This window comes from Gymnodraco acuticeps, unplaced genomic scaffold, assembly GCF_902827175.1.
Source record: "Gymnodraco acuticeps unplaced genomic scaffold, fGymAcu1.1, whole genome shotgun sequence".
Taxonomy (NCBI): Eukaryota; Metazoa; Chordata; class Actinopteri; order Perciformes; family Bathydraconidae; genus Gymnodraco; species Gymnodraco acuticeps.
In genome coordinates this window covers 7,807,952-7,827,218 of record NW_022990271.1, presented here as the reverse complement: position 1 = coordinate 7,827,218, position 19,267 = coordinate 7,807,952, and the positions used below count along the sequence as shown (strand labels likewise).

The window sequence follows — 19,267 nt, the reverse complement described above, 5'->3', positions numbered from 1 at the left end:
TATGAACGTTAGTTTTTACTGAAATGATCAAATAAAGTCAACATTTCAGTGAGCTGTGTGGGGTTGTTCAACTTTTAAAAGATGTTTGAATGGTGATATACACAGTGATAGATGTTAAGGACTAACGTTTATAATAAATACATTTGTATTTATTTTTAAGATCTTTTAATAGTTCATACAATCATACGTATTGGGATTATTTGTATTAATGTGGACCGGAGGGAGAGGGTAACGAGCATAAGTTTCACTTTCCTTTTTTATTTCAATTCCAACTTTGGTCATGAAGAATATGTTTCTCTGTTGTCCACGTTCATAAAGCATAAAGCAACAGCATCAGAGCACGGTGCAGAGTCTCTAGATGAGTTTACAGTAGTCCCTCGTTCTTATTATACATTCATGTTGTAGTCCGCTGTATAGAAAACTGTAGTTTCCATAGTTTCCCCATAGCAGCAGCAGACGCACATTCATGACGTCCGCTAGCGCATCATAAACACGTCGGATAGTGAAAGTGCATTCGGATTCTCTAAAGTACCGCAGTCTCTTCTCCTAAGTCCTTTTGAATTCTCCTATCCACTATCCCTTAACCCCGTGACGTTTCACTCAGAGGTCAAGGAATAGGAGATAGGGTTAGAATTTTTGGATTATCGGAACGCAACCCATGTCTTTGTTTGAGCTGATGAGAGCACACTGTATTGACTAGTATACTCTGTTTACTAGTTAAAGCAGAGTATCTGGTGATGCATGAAGTTCAAGCCTAATGCATCATCCAAACCCAAGCATATCATTAGACAGCTAGCTATGCACCATCTTATAATGACAAAAAGAACATGACGTTGATGATATTACTGAGCACTTTTGCATGGGCTGTGTGATTGTATGTGATATCAATACAACTGATGGTCAGGGAATGGATTAGATGTTCGCTTGCAAGTAGCCTATTAAATATCAATGTACTGCAACAATTTCAACAGAGTTAGCCCAACATGAAAGAGAGTGATGCAAAAAGACAGCAGATGTTGTAAATGTACACACATGCATGAACTTCTCATCCTCTGCAAAATGTTTCAGAACACTTTATATCACCACAACTTCATATCAGTGTTTTAAAGCCTCTGTCCACCCCCTCTACAATCTTTCACAGAGCAGCTTTGTTTTTTCACAGGTATGTTGTTGATTTTCCATCAGAATGAGTAGTGTAGAGAAACCTTGATCAAAACTCTCAACAGTCCCTCTCTATTATGGCCTCATGTGCTTGGTAAACAAAGGCTCACAGATAACAAGGCAGAGGAGAGATTTGGAAGGGCACTGGTATACTGTTAATCTTTGAATAAAGTACTAGCACTGGTAATAATGTTCATTTTGGAGGAAATATTATTAATTTCGGGTATGGAAGAAATAACAGGCAGTAGAAATTCCCTGTTATCCTATCAGATGTCAGCTGAATCCCCAGAAGGTGAGCGCTGACATGTTATCAGGACCAAAGAAGCAGAAATGATGTCCTCTAAACACTGACTCTTACCTGACTGGTTATGTAATCGCCCTAACTGAAAACACCTTGAGAAGCAACATCTGTGAGTGTGTGTTTGATATTATCCTCCTAAGCCTGAAAAGATGCAGCTTTCTGGCTTGTTGAGTTAGTAATGTTTTAGGAGAAGAAGAAAGATCTATTTATTTAAGAGGTGGTGGTGGATTTGAAGACATATGCCTAATGTGGCATTAATAGATTTGAACAGGAATAACAGCTACCTCTATTACAAGGCAGCCAAAGCAGCCCTGTAGTATTACAATTCCTTCCACTTGTGTTAAAAATAGGTCGGTTTCTCAGCCTTAACATTTAAAACAGATTCTGCCAACAGAAACTCCCACACCGTCGAAAAACAATGATCAACAGCACTATTTAACAACTGCTGGCCCTTGAAATACTCCATGAGCCTTTAAATATGATGTCATTTTTTAATTTAAGGAACTACTTGGACTAAAAAGTAATCACTTTCCATTATATGACGGGATGGATCTCTCTAGCATTTTGTCTTGAACTATGGTTGTTCATCAGTCTTTCATAATGGCTTTGATTATTCAATACTTTTGGAGAAAACAAACTCAAATTTTTTTGTATTTATCTAAACCCAACCAAGTAATTCACTTTAACAAATATAATCAATTTTTTCTAGATTTTTGTTGACAACAAGTGTAGACAATCTTAATTTCCAATATTCAAATGTTTATCAATGAGCCCTGGACTCATCACTAAAGTATTCAATTATCAAAAACAGTCTTTCACTTCATTTATGTTTCAAAAGGTTTCAGAATTGACTGGCGATTAAATTACGCCATCTGGTGGTTGAAAACATAGGGGACTTTGAACAGATGTAATTCCACAAACTGTCCAGTAGGGGTCGGACTATAACTGACTGATAAATTATTAAGGACAATATTGAAAAAGGTCCTGTGGGTGTCTCCTGGGACCCAGTCCCAGCCCATTGATAAATGTCCACTGTAGTGGACATTTTGTTCACATGCATCTAATTTTACTCTTTTGAGCTACTCTATCAATCCCTGATTTACTGTACAGAGGACATCCTGAGCTTTCCAGTGATATGTCATTGGTTAAAATTGCATGTGGGGAAGTTTCTCTTTCTTTTCAACCAAAATGGTTGGCATACCAACAACAACATTTTATAGTAGTCTTATATTGTTGATCAATTGTTATTTTTTACCATGAAAATCATATCTGTTCTTGTTTATTAACATGTGAGGAACTATATAATTAGTTCTGAAAGCAATTAAATAATTCAAGTTTTCAAATAACAGCTCTTTTATAAATGTCCATTCTAGTGGACGTCAGGACCATCTTCATGGACTTTATGACTCAATATTGTTGCAGGAGACGGAACTGAAGCAGACATTTTCTGTACCAGATAGTTCAGGGAGATTCAGATTTTGAGCTGATGATGAGAGAGATGAGGATTTCACACCTGGGATAGAAGAGGGTCAAGAAGAAGGGGGGGAAAGATGCAGGAGGCTCCTTGAGCGCACAGATACAGACAGAGAGACAGATAGGGACGAGCAGGAAAGACATGTCCCTCTGTGGGCCAAGAGTACCACGTATGTCTTATTGTTGTTTATTATTTTAAGTGGAGCCATGAAACATTTGAATTGCCTCAGGAAGGCCAAGTTTGTTTCTAGAGCATTGTCAACTGGAGACCACATCCATAAAACTAGTCAAGATGACCCTACAGCCCGTGCAGACTGGGGTCCAATTAAGTACTTTTCCCACTACATTGACTACAAAGTCTTTGAAGATTTGGCAGCATTCACCAAAAACCAAACTAGTTTTTTAGTGATCAAATATTTAGCAATATTCAGATCAATTACTTATTTATTGTTTAAATAAAGGTGAAAGTATTCTTGTATTAATATCACTCTATAACCATAATACGTTACATAGTTGTTAAGTGAGGCTGTCTTTTCACACTAAAATGGTCCTGACGTACTCTACAGTGGACATACTGTAACATTTAAAATTAAACTACATTTGAAAAAGTCTAAATTGCAAGAGGTTTTTTTAACCCTAAAAAATTGGAAGACACTTTTTTTTCCTCGGTTCCCAGCAGGGTAGGTGTCTCATATTCATCATCTTTTCTATGACAGTATGCTGATGGATTCACCCCATTCTCCTAACATGAACCTGATGTAGATGCATGCATTTCATTTGATTGTGTTCCATAGACAACACTTGATGATTTAACAACTGTGAACTTGAAACCACCTGTGTATACTTGTAACAAAAAGGCTCCCATCTGACTTACGTGTCAAAGTGATATTGAATTTAATCCAAAATCATGTCTCCCAACACATGTGAGTGCAGTCAGATCACTAGCAGGCAAAATAAAGTTGTCATGGAAACATTGCTAGATATGACTCATGGTATTATTGCTTCTTCGTGCCTTTGTTGCCTTTTTTTTTAGAGAAAGAGAGACTGAAGTAATCTGATTCCCGCTGTAGGTCAGCTAATTGAATCTCCTGTTGGTGTTTAGACATCTAAGTAGATCCCAGAGGTTCACCGTAGATATAAATGTTAAACATAATGAACTATTTCTGGGATTGAGTCATAGATTTGTAATGCCTTTAGGTTCAAAACAAAAACATAGTTTTTTTTGTCCCCCAGCAATCCAACATATAACGCAATGAACTGATTTGCAGTTCAGTCTAACACATTGTGTATAATTAATGCATTGAGCGCCCTCCTCGACAGTAGGCCTCGCTTTGTACCCTTACATAAGTTTAATGAACAGATTTCCATTAGAAAATGACAGTGAGATTATGTATAACCAAAAGAGACTAATTGAATAAATGAATCATTCAGAAATCATGAATCCACTTGTAGCTTCCTCATATTTATTTATCAGCGAGTTAGATTTCATGGAGGAACATAATGTGCATCCTAAAGTAGCACCTGTAGTCTTTGTGTTCCAGTTAAATTAAATATTACTGCCTTTCACCAACACTACATTAAATTACTTAGTATGTTAATACAATTTTTACCATCATAACTTACTTGCTACACAGCCAGCATTTTGTTTAAATATGAGTAAGTAATCATATGGCTTTAACCTCCTAACACAGTGATTGAAAGAGGAGAAACAACCTCCGGGTATTCAGCACCATTTGGTCATCTCAATAATCATGGACCAGGGACAGGGGGCAATCAAAGTTTCCACTAGCTACTTCCCAGTAATAAATACATAATTAAAGCAGTACTCTCCAAGTTCACATATGTTTTATTTGTTATGACTTGGTTATTTAACTAGGATTTATCTTGTTCATTTATGGTCTTTCATTTTCTATTCTACAATGATTAACTGACATATCTCATAATGATCAAATATACATAGGTTTTCATAGCAGCTGTTACGTCCCAGCTCGTGGAAAGGGGGAAGTAACATATAACCGTTGGACAGTGGTAAATTGGATTTTTTTTAATAAAAGAGCACAATTACATTTGCAACGAACGGCCACAATAAAACAAAAGGCCACCAGGGCACCGGTTTAAATAGCAAACAAAAGGGAACTATGGAAGACTTAAAATAAGAGCTTTAACACGAAACAAAGTAACTAATAAACAAATAAACAAAAGAAAACCTCACTTCTAAAGTGGGGAAAAAAGGAATAGGTCCAACAAAAATAGGCAGTAACAAACACCACCTGGGTACAAGTTAACCACAGTTTAACCTTGTACTAGAGACAAACAGATTTACCGATGTAAGCACAAATATACAATCAACTAAGTTAACCACTGTTAACAGGGCTGTCACAAAATGTAAGGAGGGAGAAACGGGAGACGTCTGACAGATTCAGACCTCTCTCGACTAACACGGTGCACTCATTTAGAAAAAGACAAGATAGGGATATTATTGCACATCAAACTGTAGAAAAAATATAATTTATGTTTGCTATTGTCAGTGTCATACAATTAAACATTGATATCACCAGACAAATCCAATCAAAATTAGTTTAGCATAAAAGTGTACTGCGAATTGTAAAAGCCAGAATAAAAAAACAGTTTTGCAGTTTGGTCATGGGATTGTTAACCAGGCTCCTCTTACAGAGGCCAGCCAAAGTGAAGTCGAATAATGATGGACTATATACCTGATGTGTTTCAAGAGCAATTGAATTAACAGCAACTAGCTATGATAAATGAAAACACTAGATTAAATCAGAGTCCAACACTCCGGAACCAGGCTTGTATTTGGGCAATAATTGGTCCTAACAAAACAGCAAACATTGTGTAGAGGACGAGAAGTTCGAATATAAGTAAATATACTTTAGAATAATTCTTGTGAATTTTTATTGTAGAAATTATTCTGTCCATCAAGGAGAGCGCTCTTTAGGGTGGAGCTTTCTGGAAAGCTGGAAAGATTGTTTTCCTAACCTGTTGGTGATGTAAGCTAGTATAACCAGCAGAAAACCATTAATGTGTGACATGAATTAAGTAGCACTAACACTGCATAAAGGGGAAGGTTAAGGAATTGAGTATTGTATACAATAAAGATTCCCCAAATCATTCACAAGCATTTGTTTCTAAACATTGTTGTAGTATAACCAGTAATAGACCATTAATGTGAGAAATGATTTTGTGTAGCACAGTATTGAATATTTTACACAATTTAAAAAACAAGCCAGAAGTGCGCATGCGCCAATCTTGACAGCTAAACCAGGGGTGGCCAACCCGCGGCTCTTTGCCTAGTTTCATGCGGCTCTTCAGTTCATATCGAATTTTATATGTGTGAGTTTGGGGGAGAGACACTGACTCCTTACTAGTGTTGCACGGTGTACCGATACTTGAAAGGTACCGCGATACCCTGCCGTTAAAAACGTTACGATTCCTCCGTTTCATTAGTATCGGTACTTTAAGAATGACGGGGAAAAGTACTCCGGTGAGAAAGCGCCGTTTTAATAAGAGCCGTGTGGGTTCAGCGCTCTGCTTCCACTCCCTGCACTGCAGCCGTGCCTGCAGTCCCGCCCCTCTCAAGCACGCTCTAAGTCCCTCCCCTCTCAAGCACGCTCTAAGTGCCTCCCCTCTCTCGTGCACGCGCTAGCTGCCAGAGCATGTGAGAAAACGAGAAGCATGGCTGCAAGTGGGAGTGCAGCTGCCACTGCGCCTCGGCTTGTTGACAAAAAAGACGCCAGGAGCGAAATTTGGAAGTATTTGAGCTATATCTCTGACAGTGAGGGCAAGCCTACGGACACCACGAGGCCTGTCTGTAAGACATTTATTAATTGTATTTAATACGAATTCTTGTCATTTATTTTATTTATTGTTCTCATTGTTTAAACGTTTGTGTTATTGTTATGGTTCTGGTATGAAATAAAGCACAATAATTACATTTAAGACCGTTTCCCTTTTTTTAAGAAAATATCGAAAAAGAATCGGAATCGCAATTCTTGACTTGGTATCAAAACCAAAATGTTGGTATCGTGACAACACTAGCTAGCTACTCCTGACAGTTAAACCTGATATTTAGTAGGTCTGTTAAGTATTGAATGCTGATAATTCTGACGTAATTTGGCCGGTCAAAATTGTTTGGGCTCGGATGAAATCGCTCCGTTACTTTCGTCCCGTATGTTGTGTATGTGTGGTGTCAGTGTGAGAGGATGACAGCGCGTATAATTTTGATGTGGCCCAAGAGCCAATCACAATAATACCTGCGATGCAGTGAACCAATCACCTTTGAGGGGGGGGAAACCTATCGTTGATTAAACATTATCCAGTGTTTCCCCTGCCATTGTCTTGGAGGGGCGCTGCTCCCCGCCAACGGAGCCCCGCGCCCCCCTGAAATTCAAGGTGTTTAAAAAAAATATATATATACTTTTTAAAAAAAATATATATATAGCACCAAATTGCAAATAATCTATAACTACTGTCACTTTTCACATTGAACATGTGCTCTCTTATTAAATAAACTAAACGCTTTCATTTTAAGTTGTGAGTTTAGTGTTTTTGACCCTAAGAAACACTGATGCATTAATCAATAACAATAATCCACAGCTCCTCTCTCTGCTCCAGAGGATTTAAAAAAAATATATCCCAATGCCACAAAAATGCATCAGTGACGTGGTTGAAATCTTGTCTCCAGAAAACAAAAAACTGAAACAAGCGGTATCAGTGACTGTGTGTTTGATGTGGCTCTTTGCAGTAACATAGAAAAAATGTGGCTCTTAACCTCTGACTGGTTGGCCACCCCTGAGCTAAACACACTGAAAACTTGACTTTATGTGTGGATGGCGTTCAACTTCTTATTTTACATCCATGGTGGATGGTCAGGGAATATATGGAAACCTATACTTTTACGACAGATTAATCAGTACAAATCTTAATCAAATGTTGTAAACTGCTCTTTTATTTGTGCCGAGCGAATAACTTACTCACTGCTATTTTCTTGCATAAAGTTTACCAATGATACCAGGGACTTTACGTTGCCGGAAGTTAGCTATTATTTTTATCAGGAGAACATGTTTTAGTTAAACACGATGTCATACTCTTATTATCGCACTACATACAATATATACCAGTAGGCTATATTTATCTTTTAACTATCGACAAAGGTTCCTTTTTATGAATATATGTATTATTTTGAAAGTGTAACCGGAAACGGTATTATTGTCGTTCTAGACGTTTTTACGTCAACGTAACGGATCTCTGACAAAAGCGTGAGCTCCCCGAAACATGTATTTGTTCCCCAGGGCTGACATTCTGAATATGACTGGGGGAGGAAGTCTCCCTGCCGCCTGAAACAGCGTCCCCTTTCCCGCAGCGAGAGAACCGGAGCGGTGATACACACTGAGGTAACTGGGCGCTTTATTTATTCAAGAGAAGATGGCGGAGTTTTCGCCCGTCCTGTCGATGCGGGAGGAAGGAGGACGTTTCGGCCAGCCCATCTTCCCCCGGTCCAGGTCTGGTTCCGAGTCAGAGAGCGAACTGTCCCAGAGTCTGGCCCGGACCAAGATCCGCTCGTACGGGAGCACAGCCAGCGTCACGGCCTCTCTTGGGGAGAAATACATAGAGCATCGGGTTACTGACAGTGATACCCTGCAAGGGATCGCTCTGAGATACGGTGTGACGGTAAGGGTGCCAAACAACCACTGCATGTTATCTCAATGCTTTGATGCTCACCTTGACAACAAGATGCGATGAAATATGTTTTATTGCATTTGATCAGGCCTCATTCACAGCTTTATTTAAGCCTGACAAGAAGAGCCAAACACCACGGCTGTTTTCTCCTGCTATCATGTGAACAGCACATTTCTGAATTAATTGATTGGTCAGGGCACCATGTCAGCTCATCTCAGGAAGAAAGAATACACATAAGCCCAGGCACATTCAAAACTTTGATCATTTAGTTGTTTTAACAGCCACAGTTATCCTTACATGAACTAATAGGCCTGTGAAAGCCAAAACATTATTTCGCTTCATGTTTTTGGTATCCTACTTCTTGAATCAACTTTCATTTTCACACCATGTGCCAACACCAGTGATCCCGGGGAAAGGAAGTGACAGTTCTGAGGGGCAACTATAAATGCCCGAAATGATCAGTTTAGCCTGGCTTACCAAAATGCAAGGGTCCAGTTTGTGTATTTAATTACATACACATTTGTGTTCACAAACATCCATTAGGAAATATCCTATTTTACTATCTTATTTTACTTTTTAAAAAAAATATTTATATCTTTACAAAGGTTGTTGATGATTTGGTCTTTAGTTCTTAGTTTTAAGTGCTACAAAACAAGGAAGGTAGTAGCTAAGTCATAGGAATTGTACTTATTTGTGTCATATCTGCTGTCACCCATATTTGCCAGATGGAGCAAATCAAGAGAGTCAACAAGCTGTTCAGCAATGACTGCATTTTTCTGAAGAACAGCCTCAACATCCCTGTGCTGTCAGAGAAGCGCTACATATTTAACGGACTGTCTCTAGAGTCTCCTGATGGGGACGGTGAAGCAGCGTGCCAGGGAGCAGACAAACCTTCAGTTGTGCAGGATATCGAGGGACCCTCGCCACCCCCTTCCCCGCCCCCTAAGAACTCCAAACCCTCCCAGCCAGAGGAGCTGTCAGCCAAAGACTTCTTACACAGACTGGACTTGCAAATTAAACAATCTAAGCAGGCAGCGTGGAAGCTGAAAGAAGAGGAAGTAAGGTGAGATGTTGAACAACCCCCAGCCAAACCACTGCTTCCTTTCTGCTTTCTGCTTACCAGTACACCCTTTTTAATAACAGCCCTTTGGCAGTAATTCACTTTCTGAATGTTGAAACATTAAAATAAGCCACCTGCACCAGTTCTACCATAATGGTCCAATCAGACTTGTGCTTGTTGAGCATCAATCATATCATATTTCATTTGGATGTTAGGTTTCACACAGAAGATGACTGCCTGCAAATGGTGCTTCTGCGTTTTGGTTAGCATGATGGTCACATCATCCTTAATGTACTTTTTCTGCCTCTACCAAAGTTACAGTAGCACATTTATAGTCTTAAGTAGAGAGGATACATTATTAATTTGTCCAGAATCTTCAGGTGTGTCTTGAGAAAAGTTGGATATCTTGCCTCTGTATTGTTAGTGTTTGCTTCTGGTTTCCTTGTCTCGTTTTTTGGCGAGATGCAGTTTTTTCAGATGAAAGAAGGTCTGTGGTTAACACAAGGTCTAGTGGTGTTAACTAGTGGCCAAATAAGACTAAAGAGGCTGTCTGTTGACTAAACGAGAAACACTGGGACTTAATTTATCTTAGCCTTGAAACGCTTGTTGGAAATGGGGCATGTACTCTGGTCTCTGAGCTCAGTATGTGATTGTCAGAAGTCCATATCAGCAGAGACAGCAAAGCTCAAATGTTTCCACAGAAGAACGATCGAAGATAGGAATCAGGGTTTTGCAAACCTGCTCTTCTAGTCCGATGCCACGTTATGCTACAAATCAGATATTTAGGAGGACAAGTTGCTTGCTGAGTCAGGCCTGAGCACGTCTTTCTGACACTGCATGTTGACACTGAGAAAGCATGTACGTCTGCTAGGAGAGAGATAGTAATGGATTGGCATTCTCCCATTCATAGACAAACAAGCTTTGTTGGCACTATCAGTTCGGTCCGGACTCTTGAGTCAGAGTGAAGACGTTTCCCCCACAGACATGGAGTGTATATTGTTTTTCCACGGTGGGCTCTGTGTTTTGCTAACAGGAATAGCCGTTATGTTAATTAACTTCCTGTTGGCCTTAGGCTACCTGAGCCAGGTGGCAGCTGCTGTGGCATCAACCGGCCACTGTCTCTGAGTTTTAGTACCAATTTTACAGAGCATTTAATTTCTCCTGAAAGAAGAAATCTACTTAACATTTAATAGCAAATCATATCCATATGATTCTACCACAACATTTAAACATTTAGGATGCTCAGTGTGGCCATTTATCCTGTAAATCAGTTTTTATTTAGTGTTATGTTATGATCTAGTGTAACAATCAAGACATGATCAAGGGGATATGTTTTATGTTCTTATTCATGAATACAGATTCATGACGGAATTAAACATCTAAATATTAATTTATTTTTAACCTCATGTTATACAACTTTGTCCATGTTTTATATAGCCTACTACTAAATACTGTTAATGTTATCCTACAATATTATAACAGGTATTTCCTTATCATATAATATCTTACCAACATTTCCTTTTAATGTGGTCATGATGTGCCAGTAACTCTAGACCTGTGATTTGATTAATGACAATCATAAACCTTGAGTGATTGTGCCAGAAAACGTTTTTCCTTTCTCTTTAAATGTTGACCTAGCAGCCGAGGCTTTGTGTTTAACACCCTGCCTCTGACTGCAGCCACATCAAAGGTTATCTGTGGAGCTGCTGCTGTGTGTTCAGACTCCGTGTTTCCAGAGTCAGAGCAAACACAGACCGTGTGCCTGTCGGCTTCCTCCCCTTTGAGGCAGTAAAACACAAACCTCTTTAGCTAAACTGTAGGGAATGGTTGACTGGTCTATAACTGTTCTTTTAGAAGACCCTATATGTATACATATCTCATAGTTTGATCAGTGATAATGATCTTACATTTGGCCATTACACAATATTGATTCACTATTCCATAAACTCTGTCAACATTTGCTTTCAGTGTTTCCCCTATATACAAATAGCAGCGGCGCAGTTAGCTCTGGGAGGGGAAACATTTTTTTTGACCGTTGGCGCTCATCCTAATTTTTGGCCTTGATGTAACAACATTCATAATTAACTAAATGTAACACCCTTTTCACCCCGGTTACACTTTTCATTTGCCCTGTACGATGGGCGCTGTAAGTGATGTAAGTGGGGGATGTTGGCTTATCAGGCGCCCGCAGCTCACAGCCAAAGTGGGAGTGAGAGAGAGAGAGAGAGAGAGAGAGCGAGAGAGGGCGCACCGGTACCGGCGCTGTTGTTATTAGAATCTGGTGCTAGCTGCGCTAATGGATATAAGAAGTAGATGTTTCTACAACAAGGGTGGAGGAGAGCTCTCCTGTCAGACTGAGAGGCTCAGTGAGGTAAAGGAGTCTTGAGTGTTTAGATAGTTAATTTTAGTCTAAGTTATCTCAGTGGGTCTCAAACGTTTTGACCACAATTTATGTAAACACATATTTCCAAGGCACTCCTTTATAATTATTAGGATAAATCAAAACAGGTTTGAAATCATTCCAATGTATACTATAGGACAGTAAACCAAAAATATCGTTTAAAGTTGGAGAGATACAAAAATATGCATAAATAAATAAATGTTAACTAGGTAAAATAAGATATGAATGAACAACAAAAATAAAATAAGTTACATTTATTTGTTATTGGCTATGGTAGGTTATTGGTTATGTTCATATACTTATTTGATTATTAAAATGTAAACCGATCTTTTTCATATGGATGTTTTAGAGTTGTACCCCCTAGATCAGGTCTCTAGTAATTGTGCGCTCAAAGTGCACCAGATTGAAGCATTTTACTTTAAAATATTCAAAAAAATCTTCCACGTCCACCCCCCATTTCAAACATGTTCATACGCAGGGCTTCTCAAACTCCGGACCGAATTACAAATCAATCCGGACCGAACCCAGTGTCCCATTATTAAAAAAAAGAATTTCTGATGTAAATTAAAGTGGACCTATCATGCTATATTGGAAAAATATATTGTAGGGCCATATCTATACAAAACATGTCTGTGAAGTTTTTTGCTTAAAATACCAAACAGATCACCTCTTGAAGCCATGCCTCATACTGCTCATACCCCTCTTTTGCAGCCCTGTTAGAGAAACGCAGATTTTGGGTCCTTAGCTTGAAAAAAAAAAAAAAAGAGGAGGCGATCAGAATTCTACCGGAGATAAAGTTAAATTCTGCTGTGATAAAACGCCATCCTGTTCTAAACCACATCAAAGATTATTTCTGAAACAGTATGGAGCTCAAATGCTTTTTCTCTTGCGGGTTTATCACAAGGTGAGTTCCTTTTTTTATTTCCTGCTTTTTAAAACACAGTACAGGTTAGCTCTGAGTGTTAGCGAGGCTCGCTAATGTAAACAAAGACGAGATTACGTCCAAAACACGTCAGGCATTGTTTCTGATAGCAACTTTCTGTGGGTCCGCTGCCGATTTGACGTCAGATCGGCAGCAAATCTGTATCCGCTCGTTGTACCCCTGTTTTTAAAAGATTTGGGTACGGAGGAAAAGAGAGAGGCCTTTGAATTCAACAGACTACATGCACTGCTATGACCGACTGACCGGGTCACCACTGTATTTGAAGGGGCACAAACATGATGAAGTAATGACAAAGTCATGCTTAGTTAATCATGATTACAACACTTGGAATTGCTGTGACTGGTCAGCTTTTTGGCCTGACACTTTAATTGCAGATATATATGAAGAAGACATGAACATCATTAAGAACTCAGAAGTCATGATGATTGAGATACCTTAGTTGATGCATTAATTAAGGTATTGTTCCTGCATTAAGTCATGCATGAGATACCATTAATACCTGTACATTACTGATAGTTCATGAGTACTACATGAATGAATTCATGCTTTTTCATGCATTAAGTCATGCATGAATTCATGATGATTCATGTACCCTTACCGTAAAGTGTTACCGCGCTCATATTGTGCTGGGACCACGTGCCTTAGCACCGCTGCTATGACTCCATCCTAGGGGAAACACTGGCTTTGATGTCCAAACACATCCTTCTGTACATTTATGGTAAGCTGAAATTCAACTGGTTGCACCTTGGACCAAATGTCATATAAATTAAGTTAAAGATAGATAGATTGAGACTCCCTGTTGAAACACAATATAAGATAAGTGTGAAAAACAGGACAGCAAAGATTCACACAGATTAATAAAATAAAAAATTAAATCAAGAAAAAAATTAAAATAATAATAAAAGACTTTGAAATAGGAGATGAGTAAAAATAAGAGTAAAATAACTGTCAGCATATATAGATATTTGGTCATATAAATCATGAAGTACGAAATGAGTTAAAGTGAAAATGGACATCTGTACATATAGTGACATATCTATCTACATATTTGGTCTACTACTCAATCAATCAATCAATCAATGTTTATTTATATAGCCCAATATCACAAATGTTACATTTGTCTCAGTGGACTTTACAGTTTGTACAAAATATCAGTCTGACAATACGACACCCTCTGTCCTTAGACCCTCACATCGTACAAGGAAAAACTTCCGAAGAAAACCCACAGTTTAAAGGGAAAAATGGGAGAAACCTCAGGGAGAGCAACAGAGGAGGGATCCCTCTCCCAGGACGGACAGACGTGCAATAGATGCCGTGTGTAAATTGAAAAGATAATACATTTGCAACATAGGTAGTCCAAATGTATGGAAATGCATGTGTGTATAATAGGAAGATGAATCCACGAGGATATCCATCCAGGACTTATGATCCAGGACCACAGCCACGACTCGCGATCCAGGGCTCGCGATCCAGGACAGAGGAGCGCAGGATCATCCATGACTCCGGATCCCGGCGTATACAGACACCAAAAAGAAAGACATTTGGGGAAGCTGGGTTAATCGGAACATGAGAGTACACAGGTATAGACAGAGAGAAGGAAGAAGTAAGAAGAAGAATTTTAAATTCTATCCTGTGTTCTATAGGGAGCCAGTGTAAGGCAGCCAGAACAGGAGTAATGTGGTCCCTTTTCCTAACTCTGGTTAGTACACGAGCTGCAGCATTTTGAATCAGCTGAAGCGACTTGACTGACTTCTTGGTACACCCTGATAATAAAGAGTTACAATAATCCAGCCTTGAAGTAACAAATGCATGGACTAGTTTCTCTGCATCGTTTTGAGGCAAGATATGCCTGATTTTTGCAATGTTACGTAGATGGAAGTAGGCGGTCCTTGAAATTGATTTTATGTGGGCGTTAAAGGATAAATCCTGATCAAATATAACACCAAGATTCCTTACAGTCTCACTGGAGGCCAAATGAATGCCATCCATAGTTAGTATATCCTTAGATAATTTGTTTCGTAGATTCTTCGGGCCAAGTACAATAACTTCAGTTTTGGTCGTGTTTAACATCAAAATGTTTAAGGTCATCCACGTTTTTAAGTCCTTAAGGCAGTCTTGAATTTTATTTAGATGATTAATTTCATCAGGCTTGATTGATAAATATAGTTGAGTATCATCCGCATAACAATGAAAATGTACAGAATGATTCCTTATAATATTGCCTAACGGAAGCATATATAATGTGAACAAAATAGGTCTGAGCCCTGTGGCACTCCATGGCTAACTTTGGTTTGCGTGGAAGATTCATCATTGACACGTACAAACTGAGAGCGTTCAGATAGATAGGACCTAAACCAGTCTAAAGCAGTTCCCTGTATGCCAACTAAGTGCTCTAGTCTTTGCAATAAGATATCATGGTCGATAGTATCAAATGCAGCACTGAGATCGAGCAAAACAAGAATAGAGACACGTCCCTTGTCAGAGGCTATTAGAATGTCATTTACTACTAATATATTAACATGGGTTGTGGAAACAGTGTATATTTATGTCCAGTGATTTTATTTTATTTTTTACATTATTGACCCCTTGTTGTGCAGCCTGATGGCTACAGGCACAAAGGACTGTCCGAGGCGCTTGGTGCTGTGTCGTGGAGGGATGAGTCTGTGGCTGAACGTACTCCTCATCTTCACTAGCTCTGCATGGAGTGGGTGGGAGTTGTTAGAGATTTAAAGGGATATCTGATCCGCTTTTCAAATCTCCGCGCGTTCCTATGAAGCTGGTTATAATACAGGAAGGAATCCATATCTACAAAGTAACCTTTAACAATAATCTACTTTAATGGCAATATGACAATGCAATACAATCATTACAATACAACATGATATATTACAGTTATATTGTAATGCTTAAGGAGTAATGCCGGCTTACTCCTGCACTCGTTCGCATACTGCAGAGCTACTTTCACCCGAGGGCAGCATGTGAAGAAGAGGCCGAACGCCAGGGATCCACCGGATATATACCAGAGTAAGAAGGAGGGGTTTGGTGTTAGGTCAGCTGGTCATCTTTTCAGGTCATCTCATTGGGAGACGCAACGCAGCAGGAAACGCAGCAGGAAACCAAACAGGCTCACTTTCCAACAAAAGGTCTCAAGGCCTGCATACCTACACCTCCCCCACAGAGCAATAAAACCCTGTTTACTCCAACCAGCCCAGAATGTTTATAGCCATTTGTAGTCCTTACATTTATGAAAGGATAAAACAGAGAAATCAATATAAAACACAAACACAGGTATTGTTTGAACAGTATTCACTTAACTGCTACTATTGATAACCACCAGAGAAACCCAAGGGACCTCTCTTAATATTACAACCACTGTAGCTTGTTCTAAGTTGAATGCAAATCAGGACATGCTCTCACCTTCCCCCATCTTCCTTTGTCCTCAAAAACACATGTCAACAGGCCCCAAATCCAGCTCACAGTTTTACCCAAATTATTCTCATTTTAAGCTTATCCATAGTTTGCTAACATGAATAAATACAAATATAACTCTACAAATCCCCCTTTTTATCTCCTTCTCCAGAGATAAACTTAGACAAGGCATTTTGAAATATACCCACTCATTCTTTTCTACTGTGTCCATAAATCCATCCGAAGCTGGTATTTAGAGTACTTGAAACCTTCATGGAGACAGAACACCACTTTCCATGGTAGTGAAGGAACCATGAGGGGGTAGCTGAGTGCTAGAATCATCAGCCCCCCCCCCCCCCCCCTCGGAGGAATAGCCCACAAGGACAGCTAATAGGGAGGGGGAGATGCAGCTTTCCCTTCACGGGTAGAACTGATCAGAGCGAAGTAGACTCCTCTGCTGCCTCGACAAGTTCCCTGTGCCGTCCTGGCTTGCCGTGTCTTTGTCTCCCAATCCGCTGACAGCAGCTTCTGGGCTGCCTGCTAGAGAGATGTCTTCCTCCTCCTCGTCTTCCGGCCCGCTGATGGCGGCTTCCGGGTCGATGCTGTAGAGATGTCTCCAGGGTCCTCCTTCTCCAGTCTGCTGCTTCCGAGTAGTCCACGTCTGCCAGGGCCACGTCCGTCCTGATGTCGTCCCCTGGTCCTAGTAGGTGGTTTCCCCGCCGCACACTGGCTCCCGTGGTACAAGCTGTCCCCCTTTCTCCCAGGCAGACGGCATAAGAGGTCCGCTGGGTCACTCGGTCGGGGTCGGAGAGCCTGGGGTTGAGCCACTTTGTCCTCGTGCTTCTCGGGTCCCCCTTTTGGCGCCAGTGACCTGTGTGGAGAAATCTGATACAACTCCCTCAAGCCTACGCTCAGCTGTTTTGACCCACTTGGAGCCTGTTGGTGGGGTGTCTTGAAACAACAGCCGTCTGTGAACAGGTTTTCTAAATTAATTGTAGACCTCCTATCTGCCAGTGCAGCTTCAGAATCTTAATACTTGGATTGTGCCAACTAAATAAGAACCCCAACATCTTTAGGTAAACTAAATAACATATTTCAATAGCTCTGAATTTCTGACAAGCATCCGTGTTTATTTTTAACAGATATCCCTTTAAATCTCTAACAGAGTGGATACATCTCTTAAATGTTGTATAAATAAGAGAATGATGTGAGATTACTCAGGTTTACTTCCTGGAAGAAATAAATTGGCTTGTAATCTATTGGAAACATTCACTTACTAGATCTTTTCAGTTTAAAAAAAAAAAGATCTTGTCATCCAGAAGATGTTTTCTTAGGTTTACAGCAACATTATTATAGACCTGTTCTGTTCTCTTCAATTTGTTCCTGCAAAGTCATTGTGTGAAACCTTTCTCCTCATCCTCTTTTGATTGTAAACAGTCTATATTTCTGTCCTCAGACTGTTCTATAAACCTTGTGAGAGACCTTGAACATGTACAGTTGCAAAAAAAATTCTTCTCAATTAAGGGTTTGGTGACGGCCTGCATTTATGACGTAGTTTTTCTCAGAGAATGGCAAGTTACGAACATTTTAAATTCTCGATCAATCTCGAGACATTGCCGCGTTGTACTGGAGCCTTCATCTGTCAGCGGGGAACAATACGTCTGTTGGCTTCATCCAATATTCACACGCAGTACGCTCATCTAGAATCTGCGGGGACTTGTTAAGCTGAGTGAAAAGAGTTAAAGACTGTGTGTGTGTGTGTGTGTGTGTGTGTGTGTGTGTGTGTGTGTGTGTGTGTGTGTGTGTGTGTGTGTGTGTGTGTGTGTGTGTGTGTGTGTGGTGTGTGTGTGTGTGTGTGTGTGTGTGTGTGTGTGTGTGTGTGTGTGTGTGTGTGTGTGTGTGTGTGTGTGTGTGTGTGTGTGTGTGTGTGTGTGTGTGTGTGTGTGTGTAGGTGTGTTGTGTGTGTGTGGTGTTGTGAAAAAAATGGGTTGTCACTGTGAAAATCTTACAAAGTAAATGAAAGGTTATCCATCTCTTTCTCATCCGTAGGAGCAATGAGGAGGACTACACGGCGCCTTCCTCGTCATATCAGGAGATATAAAGAACAAGTCTGTTTACTGCAGACACAGCCATGCTCACAGACTACCATACTCCATCGCTTTGTTTTTTCTCTTAACCTGTTTGCTTTTTCCATACCATGTTGACGAAAAGTGTAATGTTTGCCTTTTTATTTATTGATATTATTATGATGTGTATATGATTGTCATTGTTTTGTACAGTTTTACTTGGAGACTTAACAGCACGGAGGAGCATTGGATATTTATATCTGAGCCCACGTGCCCATCCTCTCATCATTCACTTCTGAAGCTGCTGTACGTTTCCACTTGCTGCATCACACACACACACACACACAGACAGACAGACAGACAGCGCGCGCCTGCTCTGTCTGTCTAAGCGATTCCAGAGGGATTAGCTTGTTAGACTTGCTAACCGCTTCTGATGCTAAATCCCCGACCTAGAATAATATCATTGGAAAGTATATTCAGGCCTTCCTCATCAGTGTTTCCCCTGTTTGAGCACACCGCACACACGGACCCCCGCCTTTGGACGCAATGTATTTGCCTCATAAAAGCTGTTTTTCTTCAGGAGAAAGAAGGGACTGCTCTATTTTTGCAGTGTGAATGAATTATTTATGTGTGGAGAACTGTCTGTAACAGCTGTTTTATTGTGCTTTTAAATTATTTCGGTTTTATTTGGGAATAATAAATATGTAATTAAACCAAATGTGAAGATCTCATGTGATTTTATGATATTTGTGAACAT

At 39.8% G+C, this 19,267-nt stretch overlaps 1 protein-coding gene across 1 annotated transcript; it reads left to right on the top strand.

Moving 5' to 3' along the window:
• The first annotated feature begins 8,161 nt into the window (after positions 1-8,161).
• On the top strand, positions 8,162-19,223 carry lysmd2 (LysM, putative peptidoglycan-binding, domain containing 2). The gene is made up of 3 exons (XM_034221243.1): positions 8,162-8,623; positions 9,358-9,695; positions 18,494-19,223. The coding sequence occupies exons 1-3, from the start codon at positions 8,378-8,380 to the stop codon at positions 18,543-18,545; spliced, it is 636 nt and encodes a 211-aa protein (XP_034077134.1). The 5' UTR covers positions 8,162-8,377; the 3' UTR covers positions 18,546-19,223.
• The last annotated feature ends 44 nt before the right edge of the window (positions 19,224-19,267 follow it).